Consider the following 18,492-nt stretch of genomic DNA (forward strand, 5'->3'; position numbering starts at 1 on the left):
GAGAAGTGTACCCTACCTGCTACTTTTCTGCTCCAAATTTTTCCATCCCCTTGTTTCTTCAGCTATGCATCTGAAGTCCTGTACTGAGTGCAGTTTGGAGCAGAACTGAAAAGGAGCTGAACTTACTGTTCAGAGCTAGAAGAAAGCAGTTTTTCACCCTATATTTTATCAGGATCATCTCTAGTCATAAGGAGCTAGATAAAATCATATTTTGGTGCCCCCTACTTTTTCGTTCATGTTTCAATTTTGTTAGGAATTTTAAAAGCATCCTTGTGTAGGATATATAGATCGCCTTGTGTAAGTTTACTGGTTTACAGTATGCTTAGTATTTTCCTGCCAGACCTTTGTCTTGCTCCAGTAATATTATCAACTTTCTGAGGTCCATAGCTATAGTAATATTTTTTTCATAACTTGCAACATTTGTTGCTCACTACCACTCCAGTGACTTTATGAATAAGTATATCAAAAAGTGCAGGGAAAAAAAGTTCTAAAGCAACAAAGAAAGCTTATTATATTTTATACTCATATTGTGTATTTTGGAAGTCTTTTCAATTTTAGTGTCCCCTAAAATTTGGCACTTTGGGCAACTGCCTTATTTGCCTAGACCTAGAAACCAATCCTGATTATATGCAAAAGCTTCCATCATTGTCATGAAATAGTTGACTCAGCCTTCCATCCTTTCTAAGGTAGGTAAATTGAGGACCCAGTTTTTGGGGGCAATAAGCTGACTTTGTATAAATATACAAAAGTATGAAGGCTATTGCTTAACGCATTGTAAGCTGCCCTGAGTCTCCGGAGAAGGGCGGCATATAAATCAATTTTTTTAAAAAAATAGTATTTCCCTTCAATATTGGCTAGATTTCTTTCATTGCCTTTTATTATTCATTTGTGATTAATTTTGTCTCTATTTTGATTGTTTAAAGCTAACCCATCTGCAAAACTTAATATCACTCCTTTGTGATTTCGAGAGCATTAGATGGTTGCAGCAAACATGCCAGCTCCCTGATGTTAGTTTTGCTGAGTTGTGCAGTCAAAGTGAATTCCACAAGAAGCTTCTTCACAGTAGAAACCAAAGTGATCGTGCACTGTCCAATTTAATTAGCCACAGAAGACTCTCCCAACAATTTCAGGAAATAATTGTTGGGAATCCCCAAAAGCTTCTGCAACAAATTAAGTGGTAAGATTCTTTGCATATAATCTGTAGCAAGTATCTATTTGAGAGGGCCAATACTTACTCCTTTTCTTTTCTTTAAAAAGGTTACAAGAAAATGTCCCTCAACTTAAATACTTCCGTGATAACTCTAAGCATATTTCTTCCTTGACTTCTATAATGAATATCACTAAGATTACACCACATTCCAAAAAACGAGGTAATCTTTGCTTTCAGCAATTATGTATGGATACATTTTTTTATTACATTTTCTGCCTATTTTCTTTAACATTTTAAAATAATGTTTTTGGAGAACTTAGATTGAAATAAATGTGATAAGATCGGCAGATGGATTATGAATTTTGTTTGTTGATTTATAACCAGAAACATATCCTACTTTTTTTATTATCTTGAATGGCTGTGGTGGTGGTGGTGGTGGTGGATCAGTAACAGGATGACAGCATTTGAAATATAGTTTTTTTAAAAATTTGGTGGGGTTGTAAATGGTAGGTTTAATTTAGTATGGGTGAAATGCCACAAACTCTATCACCAAAAATTGCCAGCGTTTGCTGAGAGGACAAAGAGAATAGGCCTGGAAGTGCCTTGGGTTACCAATCTCCAATCAGAGGTGAAAAATTGTAAAGTGGGGGCTAAAAACCTGAGCTGCTGTTCTGGGCAAAGTAGTTTCATTGTTCTCAGTGTCAGCACAACCTTTTTATTCAGCATGAGAAGGAAATGTTTGTGCTTTGTGGAGTAAATCAGCAAAGCAGCTTCTTTCTTTCATAGGATAGAGTGCTAAACTGGCATTCATGGAAGTAAAGATTACAATGGACCAAAAAACCTGTTGCATTACACCGGCATTTGGGGAACTAAGGCATCCTAGGAATCCTTAGCTCCCCAAATGCCAGCCATAACACAATAGGGCTTTTGGTCCTTTGCAATCCTTAGTTCCCTAAACACCAACGTACTGCAACAGAGCTAAGGATTACAATGGACCAAAAGCCCTGTTGCAAATGCCAGAATAATGAGTGATGAGGAGAAGGAAGTTGCTACAATGTCAGGTTTTTTAGAGGCTGTCCAAGAACGTGATCCAGGAAGTACAGCTGGGGTATACCAGATGCAGTATCCCAGGTGGTTAGTGGTGTTTCTCCAAATTTCTAGCATTATTCTTGGATGTTTACTGAGCTGGGGTATTTGGGGAGAGGGGTGATTGAGAGGTAAAAATCCCCAGTAAAATCATACATGGGTTAGGCCCAAACTACCTACAGGAAGTTCTACTTCCATATTTTCTCTATTTGTAAATGTGGATATGTTTCAACATTTTTGTTGGGAGAAAAAAAAGTCTCCTTTTCAGAGATATAAAACCACATCCTTATTTCAATTTGGAATCACAGTGTTGTGATGGCCTGCAGAGCTGGCAGCAGAATCGGACAGTGAGGAGGTTGGGGAGGAACATGGGCCAGTCCTGGAGTCTGGGGAAGGCTCAGACGAGGGCTCTGCGTTGAAGGCAGAGAGGGGGCCAGGACCATCTGGGAGTTATGTGCTGCCTCCAGAGTTGGACATCAGCAAGGCCGAGGAACAGGGGGAGCCTGTTCCCACTGCGCGCATGCGCAGAGCTGCCAGAAGGCAAGAATAGTTAAAACAAAAGGAATAGGGCTTGGAGATGATTGTCCCCTCCCATAAGACATAAGGAGGAGCAAAGGCACATGAACCCCCTCCCATAAGACATAAAGGAGGAGCAAAGGCATGTGAGCCTTTGCAGGAAGCAACTTTGTCCGTCCTGGTCGGTTTGAATTCTGAAGCTCTGTTTTGACTCTGTGCTCCATGTGGCCTTGCAAAGCTAATTGCCAATTAGGTCTTTGGCAGCTGGTCAAGGGAGATAAAGGCGAGTACTTATCAGCTTTATCCCAAAAGACTGTGGCAGACTTCTGTCAGACTCTTTACAAACTATTTGTGACTCATTACATGCAGTGAATGAACATAATTCACAGCCATTGAAATAAAAAGAGGGTTTTTGGGACTAAGCATGTGCTGGTTACTGTCTCAGGAAGCCTAAGTCAGAACACACAGACTCAAACTGAAGAGTGCAATTGAGCCATTTAAGTCATTTGTGGAAAGTTAAAAACAGACAAAGTAAGCAACACTCTGAAAATGTTGTTTACTTACATAATTTACTTAAACTTCAGAAAAGCATTCAGAAAATCAGATCACAACCTACTTCTTTATAAGATAGAAAAATGTGGGTTAGACCACATCACCAATAGATGGAGTTGCAACTGGCAGACCAACAGCATTCAACATGCAGTCGTCAATGGAACTACATCTACAAGTATGCAGTGGGGTACCTCAGGATTCTATCTTAGGCCCAGTACTCTTCAACATCTTTGTAAATGATTTAGACAAAGAGACAGAAGGGGAATCCATGAAATTTGCAGATGATACCTAGCAAGGAGGAATAGCCAACACTTTAGAAGACAGATTCAATATTCAGAAGGATCTCGACAGACTGGAGCATTGGGCCCCGCCCAATAAGATGCAGGTCAGTGGTGAGAAAAGTAAGGTCTTGCACCTAAGCAGGAAAAATCAAATGCACAAGTATAGTATGGGTGGTACCTGGTTCAACAGTAGTAACCGAGAGGGATTTAGCTGTCCTAATGGATCACCATTTAAGTATGAGGCAACAATGTGCTGCTGGTAACCCAATGCAGTTCTAGGAGGTATCAACAGAGGGATAGTATCTCTTTAATACAGCATTAGTGAGGCTACACGTGGAATACTGTGCCCAGTTCTTGTCATCACAATATAAAAAAGATGCTGAGGTCCTTAAAAAAGGTACAAAGAAAAGCAACAAAGATGATAACAAGTCTGGAGGCTGAATGGTACGATGAATGGTTAAGGGAACTAGGTATGTCTAGTCTAGTGAAGTGAAGGACTAGGGTGTGACATGATAGCAGTCTTCCCATACTTGAGGGGCTATCACAGAGAAGAGGAGGTTAACCTCTTCTCCAAAGCATCAGAGGCAGGACAAAAAGTAATGAGAGATCTCTCAAAGAGAGATCCAACATAGAATTAAAGATATATTTCTTGATAATGAGAACAATTAGCCAGTGTTGTGGGTGCTTTGTTACTGGAAGTTTTCAAGATTGGGGTAACCATTTGTCAGGAATGGTATAAGGTCTCCTGATTGAGCAGAAGGTCGTAGTAGAAAGTCCCTTCCAATCCCGTTTTTCTATGAAATGCTTACAAATCTGATGAACATAACACGATACTCTTAAGGCCACTCAGAAATAAGATCAAACAAATAACTGAGCTAACAATCTACTGTGTAAATAGCCACAGTGTTCCAACAAATTCTACACACAATGGATGGTATGGCTATCTCAAACTGTCTTTTCCCAAAGCTGGCCATATGAAGTTCCTTCAATCTGTATGTGAATGTGGGCATGTGAATACCCTTCTTTGAACCTGCTCTAATTTCTCTGAATCCTTCTTAAATTGTCATACTTCAAACTGGACACCAAAGTCCAGGTGACATCTAACTGAATCAGATTCAAAATGCTTCATTCTCCAAAACTGGAAATTTTACTTATTGATGCAACTATACTTGCATTTTTGAAGTCATAACAAACTGCTGACATATTCATTTTGCAACCAACTGAAACTGTGGGACTAGTCCTGTCTTAAACACAAAGTTGGTTAGATGACTTTGGGCCAGTCATTCTCTCAGTCATAGGAAGAAGGCAAACCATTTACAGTACTAAAATGTTGCCCAAAAACCTGCATGGACTTGTCAGTGTAGTCACCAGGAGTCAAGGCTGACTTGAGGGCAACCCCCCCCCACCAAAAAAACCCCCAAAGGAAATCAATTGCTGTTCTAAAGAGATTTAAATGAGCTGTCCATATCTATTCAGAAAATACAGTAACTGACTAATAATATTATCTGCATTAATAGGGATTGCTCAACTTGTTGATGAGAAACTTTTTTAAAGTTTTGAATTTTAATTAATTACAGCAATACTGGTAAATAAATAAATAAATAGAACATATTGATCACCAAACATATTCAGTTGATACGATTTAATCAAGAAGGGAAATTAAAATTCATTTTTTAAAAAATGTATATCTTAGGCTTCTGAAATGAAAGAGTCAGATGAAGTTGAAGAAGTATGAAAATAGTCTTTTTTAAAAATAAACAGATATTATTTATTTTAAAAAAATACTACCTAAATGTGAGTACCAAATAATTGAAAATGTATGTGGATCAAGTTTCTCTTTTAAATAAAAATACAAATTAATTTTAAATAGGGAAATAAATGTTTTGAATATTTTCTTATTCACTTTATTACTTTGTAGCATAAGCACTTTTATTTTGCAAATCATCTTTTAAGTGTTCTGTTTATAGTATTTTCTGAAAGCTGGAGCAAAACAGACTTTTTAATTTTAAACTTTTGTTCTGTGATGTTTTAAAGATATGATCATAGATCTGTTCCGAAATGTTGATGGCCTCAAGAATGATCTCGGAAATATTGTAGGATTGTCTACCAAAAGTATCAGTGCTTTCACAGAAATGCCTCTTTCAGAAAACAAAACACAGGCAAGTATCTTGGGAATAATAACTATAAATTTAGATGACTTTTCAGAGATTATATCATACACGTTCATCTGTGTAAAAAATCAGGTGTGACTGAATGATTGATATCAGTGGGTAACTCATCTTTTTCACTGATGTATCTGTTTAATAATGTAGGTTCCCTTCTAAATCAAATCATAATATTTCAGCCTATGATGCTACTGATATAAAGATAATAATTGAAAGGGTCATTAAAAATAAACTGGCTGAATTTCAGATAATATCCCAAAATGACAGCTACACATAGAGAAAAAGCAGAGGCCTTCCAGAAGGTTTAATTCTGCTTTTCATATTTTTTATATATCTGTTTGAATAAGGTTTATAAAAATGCTACCTTAAATGTGGGTTGAATAATAAATCATGCTGTATGTTTTGGATTTTACTTTTGGAAAGTATACAGGGCAAGTTTTTGCATTGGTAAACACATATATAATAATAGATGTATTCACCAGAGGAAAGAAAGTCTACGTTAAGCCATACTCAACTAAGGAAGTGTTAGGCCAGGCAACAATATTGGAAACATGAAAATATCATATGGTTGCACTTCATCAATAAATTCTTGTTTTTGATCATAAAATAGCAAGATACAAAAATGAATGTATTAATAGTTAAAGCCCTAAGAACCTGAGTGCTTTGATTCCTGTTTTTGCTTACAAACTGCCTGATATAACAACTGGTATCTATCTGCTTGTAAGGTCCCAAAATATACTTGAGTCACCAGAATACCAAAGAGAGAGACTCAAGACGAGGCTTGCAAAAAGAAGCAGATTTTATTTATGGCCAAAAACAAAATAATGGGAGGAACTATATCCAGAACATACAGATACAATGAATGTGAAGAGATAGCCACACCTTGGGGAAGGTATGGCGTCCTTTTTACACCCTCAGAGACATTAGCTTAGTACCCAGTTCTGGCCCCCTGGCCCATCCCTTCCTTTGGCAGTGCAGCAAGGAAGGGGGTGGGTGGATGGCAACCCCACTTCTTGAGCTATCCACCAGATACGGAATGATACCGAAAAACATAACACAGAAGTGAGATCACTGGTAGAAACAAATGGCAGAGGCAGTTCTAATTCTTAGCAAAGCAATTCTTACAGAAGCAAAACAGCAAGTCAAACCAATTCTACTGATTCCCACCAATTCTACCTGTTCTATTATTATTATGCCCCTTCATTCTTCCCTTTTATTTAAACGATGGGATGCATTCCATTGTGGTGAATGAGGGGTGCATATTTAGTGGGGATCGTTTAAAGAATCATAATATTTGCAGGCATATTACGAGGAGTGGACACTATTTGCTAACAAATAGTGTAAAGCAAGTCTATTCTGGGATATTGCTGTTTTCAACAGAGTATGTTGTTTAGCTAAAAAATTTAGAGCACTAGCAATTGCATTAGTTATCATTGCAATCATTGGCTGTAACCTTATAATTGTATTCATCATATAAATGGGAGTTCTATACCAACTTCTGGCTGGTCCGTATACCCAAATTATTCTTTCTGGAGGCCAGTCATCTGTTTGTGGCCTACTTCCTCATAAATAGGTACACCCAGTCTTTCACCTTGTTGTATGGGCAGTAGAAAAAGGAAGAAAAATAGGTTTCACAGTTCCTAGTACACATGCTTCATACCATCGGCTAGGCAATTGCACATAGGCAAACTTTCCATTTATCCAATATAAGCCATCTGGAACATGCCAATTAAGAGTTATCACATCCGTCCATAACCCACTCAGTCTAATTATATTTTCAAATGGGTTACTAGGTTGTATCAGGTTAATTCCAGACTGAAAAGTGACAGCGAAGAAAACACCCTTACATGTAATATGATTTTTCACACTTATCATTGCATGATATTCCCCTCATATTAGTCCTATGCATAAGAAAATTAATCCCAAATATTGAACCATTGCATTATATCAATCCATTCTATATCTTCAGGGAGTATGATATTACTATCTCCTAGGACTACTCTGTTCAAGTCAGGTTGATCTGATTCAATGCCCCATATATATATATATATATATATGTGAATAGAGTTACTATGGGGAGCAATCCCTTGCACATTTATTTATTTATTTATTTATTTGATAATATTTATATGCCGCCCTTCTCCCGAAGGACTCGGGGCGGCTCACAGCAATTTACACAATTTACAATTTACACAAGCACAGTGTCCCATTATTCCCCATAGGCGTGTATAAGTTCATAATTACAACAAGAATAACAACATTCAGTGATACAGTTACAATCACAGAACCAACACAATCTGGAGAGTGTGAAGTTGCACAGCTTCTTTTGGGATCTTCAGATGGAATAAGAGAGGCCACCACTCAGGCCGGAAAGACCAAAAAGTTGCTACTCCTGCATCGAGAAAAATCACAAACAAAATCCATTCATACCACAATGACCACATCAGTTTTTGGAAAGGTTTATTCTCAGCGGGTCTTCTCCAGGAATCACTTGCCACTCTTTAAGTTCTCCCACTGGTCCTTTTACACAGGTGTAGTGGTCCACCCTTTGTCTTTAGTCTGGACTGCTGTTTCAGTGGTCAGCAGGACTTGATAGGAGCTGTCCCAGGCTTGGCTAAGTTTTTCCACACATCAGGTTTTATCAGGACCCAATCACCAGTCTGGAACTTATGAACAGCAAAATTGAGAGGTAGGGTTTGATTTAGTAGTCCTTTTTTTTCTGAGGTAAGATAAAGAAGAGGAGAGGCCAAGTATACAGTTCTTTACAAACATATCTTTAGTTTCAAATTGTGGAATTTCCCCCATTCTATCCAAGTGTGGTAATCCAAACTTCAGTTCAGAAGGCAAGGCCAAGGGTAAATATTTGATTCACGGCAGAGACGATTTTGCATTCCACGGAACATGACATTCCCACTGCCTCCATGATTAATTGAAGCACTTTTGCAGTAAAATGAGCCTCTTGATTGCTGTCTATAGCTTCTACTACCCCATATTTAGGTATTATCTGTCCAATATAATTTTGGTGACTACTGCTGAGTGGCTCTCATGGCTGAATAAGCCTCAACCCATCCAGTCAAGTGACCCACTATCACCAATAAATATCTAAGTCTCCCCACTTAAGGTAGTCTAATAAAATCAACTCAAATGCATAGAAATGATCTCATGCTAAAGTAGCCCTCCCTTTTCTTTATGTGTAGAACTTGTTTACTGTTTTATATACTGTTATGTCCTTATAAGGACATCCGTCCGGGATTGGCTTGAATCCTCCGGCGGGAGTTTTGAATAGCTGTCATAGGGGCGGTGCGTCTGCCGGAGCGAATATAAGGAGAGCTCCGGCAGCGCAGTGCCAGTCTGTTACTGTTCCAATAAAGTTGCTAAATGTATCCAGCTGGTCACGTCTTCTTTCCCTGTGCCTAATCTAACACTGGCAACGAAGGACTAGAGAAGAGAACCAGAGCAAGACCGCGTGGCACGATCGCCTAACTGAGCTGAAGTCACTCAACCGCGGCATCCTACAGAATGGCAACCCCGCAAGCACCGATCGCTTTGCTGAACCCATTCGATCTGGCAAGAGAGAAATGAAGGTCGTACATGATCAGATTCCGACAATTTCTCCGAGGGAACGGCTACCAAAACCTCGATGACAATTGCAAGAGAGCCCTTTTCCTGGCCCACTGCGGTTCTGACGTCTTAGAGATGGCCATCGACCTCGTGGCGCCCAGAGATATAGAAGAGATGTCCTGGAGTGACCTGCAGGAAGTCCTGCAGGAACACTATACACGCACAGGAACCCCGATTGTAAACAGATTCACCTTCCAACAGAGGAATCAACGGGAAGGTGAATCCATCAAAGAGTTCATGGCCGCACTTTGTCAAATCACCGCAAACTGCGAGTTTGACAATGTGGATAATGCCATCCGAGACCGCATCGTCTTCGGGATGCGGGATGTAGGTCTCCAGAAGAAATTCCTGAGCCGCAAGAGGATCCCACTCAAGGAAGTCCTTGAGGAAGCGACAGCTGCTGAGACATCCGAGAAAGCGGCTGCCGCGATGGTGAAGGCGAGGGGGATCCACAAGATCCACAAGTCAGGCCAAAATTCCTCAGATGACTCCGCCACGCAATCTGAGTCTGATGAGGAAATGGCCATGCACAAGGTTTCCCGCCACCCAAGGTGGGAAAGTTCCCAAAATGGCGACCGGGGGGAACGCTGCGACAGCTGCAAGGGTGACCACCGCAGAGCAAACTGCAGATGGAGGGACGCGATCTGCTGTCGTTGCCTGAAGAGGGGACACATAGCCAAGGCCTGCAGAGCAGCAGATCCAGCCCCCGAACCACCCAGGCCAAGATTCCGCGAAAATCGCAAGGATACCCAGAGGACATCCAAACGGTCCTCGTATCAGTCCAGGCGTGGAGATGATGAATATCCTCGCAGCGGAGCGGTGCACCAAACCACAATCACCCACACAAGCGACGACAATGCCACAAAATTTAATGTGACACTGCTGGCAGAGGGGTCACCGTGCACAATGGAAGTAGATTCAGGCTCCATCCACTCCATTATGGACTGGCAGCATTTGAAACGCCTGAAGCCAGCCTGTGAGAAGAACCAGTTGAAGCCCCTGCGGTTGAGGCTAGTGGACTTTAGCGGAAACCCCATCGGTGTCCTGGGCAGAACCACGCTCCACATCTCCTTCAAGCAATTCCAAGGCAAACTTCCCATCACCGTCATGGAACACAGCCGGCCAAACCTGCTGGGAGTGGAGTAGTTCAAACCACTAGGGTTATCAATCGGAGGCATCCACCAGATTCAGAGGGACGAACTCGACAACCTCATCGAAGAGTTCAAGGAAGTGGGAAGGACAAGGAAGGAAGTCCTTTAATCTGGACAAGGGAATCACCCCAATTAGGCTGAAGCCCCGCCGGGTTCCATTTGCCTTGCGGCCCAAGGTAGACGCTCAGCTAGTCAGCTGATCGCCCAAGGCGTTCTGGAACCTATCGATCATGCTTCATGGGAAACCCCCATTGTGACCCCAATGAAGCATAATGGATCTGCGCGCATCTGCGCTGACTATAAGTGTACCATCAATAAGGCATTGCCGCAGAGCGCATACCCAGTACCTCTGGTGCAGCATCTGCTGCATTCCCTAGGAACTGACTCAATTTTTGCTAAACTGGACCTGGCCCAGGCTTACCAGCAGCTGCCAGTGGACGAAAAAATGGCGGAGGCTGAAACAATCGTTACTCATAGGGGAGCATTCAAATGTAACCGTCTCCAATTTGGAGTCAGCGCTGCCCCAGGAATTTTTCAATCAATGATGGAACGCCTTCTTCAAGGCGTTCCAGGGGTGGTGCCGTACTTTGATGATGTACTAATCTCCGGAGATTCCAAAGCACAACTCATTGAACAGCTCAGGCTTGTCCTGCAGTGCTTCAAGGCCAAGGGCTTGAGAGTCAGGAGAGATAAATGCATCTTAGGAGTCCAGGAGGTCGAGTTCTTGGGCTATCTCATAGACGGCACAGGCATCCACCCCACCAAATCAAAAGTTAAAGCTATCCATGAAGCTCCCAGCCCCAAAAACAAAGCGGAACTTCAGGCATTCCTTGGATTGCTTAACTTTTATGCTATATTCCTCAAACAGAAAGCCACGATTGCTGAGCCACTTCACCGCCTACTGGGGAAAGTGGCTTCCTGGAAATGGGACAAAGAGGAGGAAGCAGCATTCCGGGCCATCAAAGGACTATTAACATCCAAAAGCGTCCTCATACAATACAATGAGACGCTCCCAATCAAGCTCACCTGCGACGCATTGCCATACGGGGTTGGAGCAGTGCTCAGCCATGAACTACCACATAGCTCAGAAGCTCCTATTGCATACTTCTCTAAGACGATGTCCAGCGCTGAACGCAACTACAGCCAGCTGGACAAGGAGGCTTTGGCTATCATCTCAGGAGTCAAGCAATTTCATGAATACATCTACGGGAGGAGCTTCACCATAGTGACCGACCACAAGCCGCTGCTGGGGCTCCTCGCAGGCGACCAACCAACCCCGACCTTCATGTCCCCGCGGATGACAAGATGGGTCATCTTCCTAGCCGGCTACTCGTACAGACTTCTGCACCAACCAGGCAAGTCCATCGGGAATGCCGACACACTGAGCAGATGCCCATCCAGAGTCCCAGTGGAAGACCCAGCCCCCACGCTCGAACTCTTCCACATCGACAGCGATAACAGCTGCCCAGTCACATCTGCAGACGTGGCCGTCCATACACAGAAGGACCCCACACTCCACCAAGTCAAGTCTTGAATCCTCAGGGGGTGGCCGACGGAGAAGACAGCGGAGAAATTCAGCCCTTTCACCAGAAAGCGAAAGGAGATGTCCACCATGAGAGGCTGTTTACTATGGGGAGACAGAGTGCTGATTCCCAGCACACTGCAAAGAAAGACGCTAGAAACGTTGCACAATGGGCACCCCGGCATCGTCCGCATGAAAGCCCTGGCACGGAGTTACGTCTGGTGGCCATCACTGGACAAAGACATCGAGGAATGGGTATCCAAATGTGACCCGTGCCAAGAAGTACGTTCTGCGCCACCCCAAGCCAAACCGTCGCAATGGGAGACCCCCAGCAGCCCCTAGTCAAGGATCCACATCGACTTCGTGGGTCCGATGCAGGGGCGCCACCTACTCATCGTCGTTGATGCGTTCTCCAAGTGGCTTGAGGTGGTACCCATGGCATCTACCACAACCGAAGCGACGATCCGGGCTCTCCGCTGACTCTTTGTTACCCATGGGCTGCCTGACGTATTGGTTTCTGACAACGGGCCCCAACTTACGTCTTTGGCAACGCGAGTAGACCGGGGACCATCCATGGGGGGCACCCCACAACACCCCAGTGAGGGCGGCCGACGGCACCCCGGGCCCAGAGACCAACCAATCTGCAACCGTGGGACAGTATACCGGGACCCAGAGGTAAACCGCACCCCACAACAACACCCAGGGAGGGGAGACCTCCACCGAAAAGAGCCAGTAGACCGGTACCCTGCCACAGCGGGAAATCCACAACGGCCCAGCAAGGTCAGCACCCAACCGACCGGGAAGGAAGACCTCCAGCGACCTCACCAGGCAAATCGACAACACCCTAGCCAAGACGCAAACCAACCCTGTAAGGAGGGCCTCCACCACCCCAGCGAGGGAGGCCTGCACCAACCCGACAGGGACGATCAACTCCAGCACGATGGCAGCAGAAATCATCGATCACCCGGGCAACGCCATTCCAGCAGAGAGGGCCTACACCACCCCTGCGAAGGAGGCCAGCACCACCCCGGCAAGGTCAGACAAGAACCACCACGTTCTGGCAGTCACCCTGGGAAGGCATCGGTCTCGACCAAGGGACACCGGGATCAGAACCAGACGAAGCCGCGAGACCCGAACCCCCGGCCGGAACTGGCCACCACCGAACCGGTAAAAGCCAAAAGGGACACCAGAGACTTACCGGGATTCAGTAGTTCCATACCGGTCAGCGACGACGGTCAGCGGCAGGTACTTCACAACCCAGGCAGGGAAGAAGACCAGCATCGCCAGTGGGCGGAGATCTGAGACCCGGCCGGAGGCGCGGGGACCCAGCCCACACACTCGACGGCCGAATCCTGTCCGGTTCCAGGGAGGGAACCGGGAGATGCAGGAACTCCATCCGTCCAAGAAGGCTACCAAACTAGAATGGGACTGCGCAGGTCATCCAGGACTTCTCGACGTCCCGCGTACCTGCGCAACTACGTACTTGATGGACAGACTAAGAACTAGGGGGGAGGAGTGTTATGTCCTTATAAGGACATCCGTCCGGGATTGGTTGGAATCCTCCGGCAGGAGTTTTGAATAGCTGTCATAGGGGCGGTGCGTCTGCCGGAGCGAATATAAGGAGAGCTCGGGCAGCGCAGCGCCAGTCTGTTACTGTTCCAATAAAGTTGCTAAATGTATCCAGCTGGTCACGTCTTCTTTCCCTGCGCCTAATCTAACATATACTATACATTTTTACATATTTGTCACAATCCACAGCATCCAGAAACTTCCAAAATAAACAAATCACATCACGCACCCCAATGACTACCCTGATGTCTAAAATCAACATTTGCCTACCATCAGGTACTACCCACTTACCTCCCCACTTTCTACTGCTCACATTTTCTTTAACTTGTTCTTCTCACCTAACATTAAAAATTCAGTTCTTTCTGCCCCTGCCATCCTGGCTTCCAAGTAGTGCCTCAAGCTTCAAAGAAATTCAAAGCTTGATTTAAGGCATACAATTCAGACCAATGTAACTTTCTACTTTGTACCAAAAACTTCTCTAACCTTCTACCACTTTCTCTTCCCATCTATAAAGAAATTAACCCCTTCTCAGCACCAATATCCGATTGTCCTTCTAAGTCTCCTCTTAAAACTGAGCTGGATTCAAACGAACATAAGCATACTCTTATGTTTAAGAGAATCCAGGAAGGGCACTAGGGCTCCTCCAAAAGTCAACTCTCTGCTTTCCCTCACTAACGCTGCCATAGCTGCCACTGCTTGAACACAATCTGGCAGTCCTTAACAGACAGGATCTAACACTTTAGACAAAAATGCCACTGACTCTCTCTTTCTACATATTGTAATTTCTAACTCATCTCTGTAACAATTCCTAAAAGAGCAACAACTTGTGCTGCTAACAAGCAAGCAAGCAAGCAAACAAACAAACAAACATGCCATAGGATGGAGTACCTTTGTCTGCTAAGTATTCAAAATGCATGCAGCCACAAAAGAGTAAGAAAACAGCTTCAAAAATAAAACAAACAATCTAAATGAGGTATTTTGAGTCAATATGCTGAAATATAATTGGGTAATTAAGCATTTGAAACCTCAAAATTTCCAGAAGGAAAAAGAAAATCAAAATTGTATTCAGAGCCAAAAACAGTGCAACTGCAAAGGCAGGAAGCAGATGTCACCCTTTACCCCACCTTTCTCAGGCTGGCTCAGCAGAGAAAAAAAATGGTGAAAAGAACAAAAACCCGCAGGGTTTTTGATGGGGAGGGGGGATTTACAGGGAAAAAAATGTTTAAACTACACAGAATTCTCACCTCCTTTTTGCCTCTCAGCGTCTTTTCAACAAAACAATCCACTTTGCATTTCTCTAGCATCAACAACTCACAGACATTTTCCACAAATTTCTCCCCCACATCCTCCATGGGATCTTTACTTAGATCATAACAACAACAACAACAACAACAACAAAACCTTGCAACTTACTGTTTATAGGAAAGGGAATCTCTCTAAGGGGGGGGAGGTCAATACAGAGGCATTCACAGATCTCAGGATCACTTCGCCTTATCACTCCTTATAAACTTCGGGGCATCTCATACACACATTTACATTTGTACTGCAATCAGATTTTTTGTATAAACCAATTTCACATACAAAAATTTCATTTAATGCTTCCTCCATGCAAACTAATCATTATAATTATTTCAGGGAGCTTTTTCACAAGCCAATGAGCTCCATTTTGTAAATGATTTTGTGTACTATTATTAGAGGATTTCATCCTCCATCCAGGTCTGGAAATGATTACACATAGACACAACATTTCCAGAACTGTGGAGGGTTTTTTTTTTTTTTTGTCCCTTTAAATCCTCACTTTTTATTTCCTTGGGCAACCTATAGCTCATTCTTAAAGCAATGGGAAAACTCAGAGAGCAGTTTAAATCATAAATGTGATTGTAGCCCCTAACTACTTTCCATTTCCCACAGCTCCATCCTGAGAAGTTTACTTAATTTGCAGGCTGGCCACACATATCACAATCAATTCAATCCCATTCAATTCTACACACTATCATTATAGATGCACATCTAAGAATTTTTAACAGGAGTTACACCAAATTGATCAAGTCGAATTATCTGAGTCTTCCCATTTAGACAGGCTTTATGTTTTTTATTACCTGCTAAACCCTGGGTGGAAAGAATCTGTATGTTCTGGATATAGTTCTACCCAGTATTTTAATTTTGGCCATAAATAAAATGTGCTTCTTTTTGCAAGCCTCGTCTTGAGTCTCTCCCTTTGGCATTCTGGTGACTCAAGTATATTTTGGGACCTTACATTTATGGCACTCCAGATGGGACTTTGGCAGTGCAGCAAGGAAGGGAGGTGGGTGGGTGCTTAGTAACCCTGCTTCTTGAGCTATCCACCAAGTACGGAATGATACCGAAAAACATACCATAGAAGTGAGATCACTGGTAGAAACAAATGGCAGAGGCAGTTCTAATTCTTAGCAAAGCAATTCTTACAGAAACAAAACAGCAAGTCAAACCAATTCTACTGACTCCACTATTATGTCCCACCAATTCTACCGGTTCTATTATTATTATGTCCCTTCATGCTGCTTTTTAAGTGGTCTAGGTCAGTGGTTTTAAAGAGAGCTGCTTAATTTAACCTTGTTAGAGAGACCCTAGTATTTACCACTCTGTTTTTTTTCACTGCCAATACAGCTGATATTTCAAATACTGCAGCTAGAGTCCTGTAATGCTGATACCGGTGATGCTAAACTGGAAATTATAGCAAAACAATTCTGCAACTTGTCCCTTGCAGAAAGGGCTTACAAGTCTTATCTTTTGGGGATCACATTTCTGCGTTACTTAGATGTCTACAAATTCATCTATAAGGTTTGTTTCATGTATTTGGTTTTGTTTGCCATTCTATGCACAATGGGAAAGAGATCCACAAGATCAACAGTAAGTTTTAATGGGTGGTGTATATATCAATTCAATGGGACCAGATGTGAGTTGGGCAACTCTGTGCTCCAACATGATTGAAACTAAAATATGAGTATGATTAGAGATGACTCTTTAGCAGCTTTATTTGGAAGGAAGGAACTGGCATAGACAGCGATACTTTCCAATACATACTGTAGATACAATTATAGAGCACCGGTAACTTCATAAAAGCTGCATGTGAAAAGTAAGGTGTTAATAAGTAGTAGCATTTATAATACATGAACATACACAGTATTTCTTTATATGATCATTAGCAAAATACATATGTTTCGCATAGAGTAGCAGAGGGATGAAAACAGACTATTTATACTGTATTTATGAAATACATAAAGTGGCCTAAATGTCACACCCTACACACATACAACTGCATTTTGCTTTAAAGGGGTTCTATTAGATTTAAGACTGAATTTATGCAATTGCAGGTGGCAACACCTAGTGGACTTTGACTAATTACAAAAAAAACTAAGCTGATTTAAATCTGATGAAGACTTCCCTGAGAGGTCATTGGGAAATCTCAGAGCTATTAGCTAGACTGGGAAGTTGAAAAAATATGAGTTTGCTCAAAGTCTTAGTGTTACTATTGCCACTATTAATTATTGCTGTGCTTCCAAGACTATAGTTGAACAGTGTATGTACTCCTTTGTAGAAGATATTTAAATGTGTGATTCTGTAGAATTCATTGAAATATTTGGAATTATGTGAATATTTAAATTTAAAATTGAAGTAGAGATTGTATTTATCCAGGAGTATGCAATGCTCAAATTAACACCCCTAAATCTCAATGCAAAATCTAAACTTACTGTGTTTCACAGACAGGGTGGATTTATTCAAAAAGGATATTATTACTTAGCAGATAAGAAATCTGAAAATACATTATTCATTTGTTCAGTTGTAACTTAATGTTACAACTATGTGCCTCCATATAGTAATAGACTAGTAAAATCCCCAAAGTTCATGTCCTTAAATTCAGCAGGTAGAACCTTGAAATCATGAATACTATACTGTAATTATTGACTTATTGGCAAGGGGTAGAACCAGGAATGGTAAGTTGTGGGGCTAACAAATGATATTGATACTGAAATACTGAAGCAGTAATTTTTTTTTAATAAATTAATTTTAATTTTTAACGATGCAGCAGAATGAAGCATGATGAACTTTGCATGGACTGGAGAATACAGGAATAATAACAATTCTTATTGAACTAAGCAGAAAATAGACTGCTTTCTATAGTTCCATTCTCTCCCTCAAATATAGGAATTTTGATCTTTTGAGAATGTGGCTTCTAGTTATATAATTTTTTAAGCCCAATTCAGTCCAAAAAGGTCTAAAAATATTGTAATTTGGACAAGAGAATTAATTAAACTTAAAAGCTTTATTTGGTATCAGTTGAATGAAATATATCACATGTATATCTTTTAAAAACATGTTTAGTTTGGATTATAATGTTGCTTTTTGTGGGCTTCTCTAGATGCTTTTCCCTAAGGAATTTCAAATTCCTGTGGATAAGACATTAGAACTTCTGAAAGACTTGGATCACTTGAGGATGCAGCTTGTATCAGATGTTTATCCACTCTTAGATGCAATTCATTCCCTGAAAAAGCTGAGGATGACAAGACATGCACCACTTTCTAAGGTTTGCTTTTAAAATGTGTTAATTTTTAGAAGCTGGAATTATAAAAAAATAATGAAAAATATCAGAAGTCTAGACAGTGTTTAATTTGCATAGAAGTCAAATTATCAGTTCCAACATATTATAGGAAGGATTCTTATTATGAGACTAGAAGCCACAATGTTACACTGAAAGAGAGAAAGATTTCAGCATTTGAGAGAAGAAATATTGTCAATTTCTGCTTCTTTTTATTTGCATTTTATTTTACACTGTCTTATTTATTACTTATTACTCTGTCTCTAAACCACCTAGAGTCACTTCTAAGCAAGATGGGCAGCA

The 18,492-nt window shown here is 41.8% G+C and overlaps 1 protein-coding gene across 1 annotated transcript in view; it reads left to right on the top strand.

Moving 5' to 3' along the window:
* Positions 1-18,492, top strand: part of ABCA12 (ATP binding cassette subfamily A member 12) — a 326,573-nt gene that overhangs the window by 129,098 nt on the left and 178,983 nt on the right. Inside the window, exons 13-17 of the mRNA XM_070956774.1 lie at positions 924-1,177; positions 1,258-1,370; positions 5,620-5,744; positions 16,260-16,433; positions 18,013-18,177. Coding sequence (XP_070812875.1) covers positions 924-1,177; positions 1,258-1,370; positions 5,620-5,744; positions 16,260-16,433; positions 18,013-18,177 — 831 coding nt within the window. The remainder of the gene's footprint in view (positions 1-923; positions 1,178-1,257; positions 1,371-5,619; positions 5,745-16,259; positions 16,434-18,012; positions 18,178-18,492) is intronic.

This window comes from Pituophis catenifer, unplaced genomic scaffold, assembly GCF_029215685.1.
Source record: "Pituophis catenifer annectens isolate HBS135680 unplaced genomic scaffold, rPitCat1.0.hap2 SCAF_1, whole genome shotgun sequence".
NCBI classification, from domain to species: Eukaryota; Metazoa; Chordata; class Lepidosauria; order Squamata; family Colubridae; genus Pituophis; species Pituophis catenifer.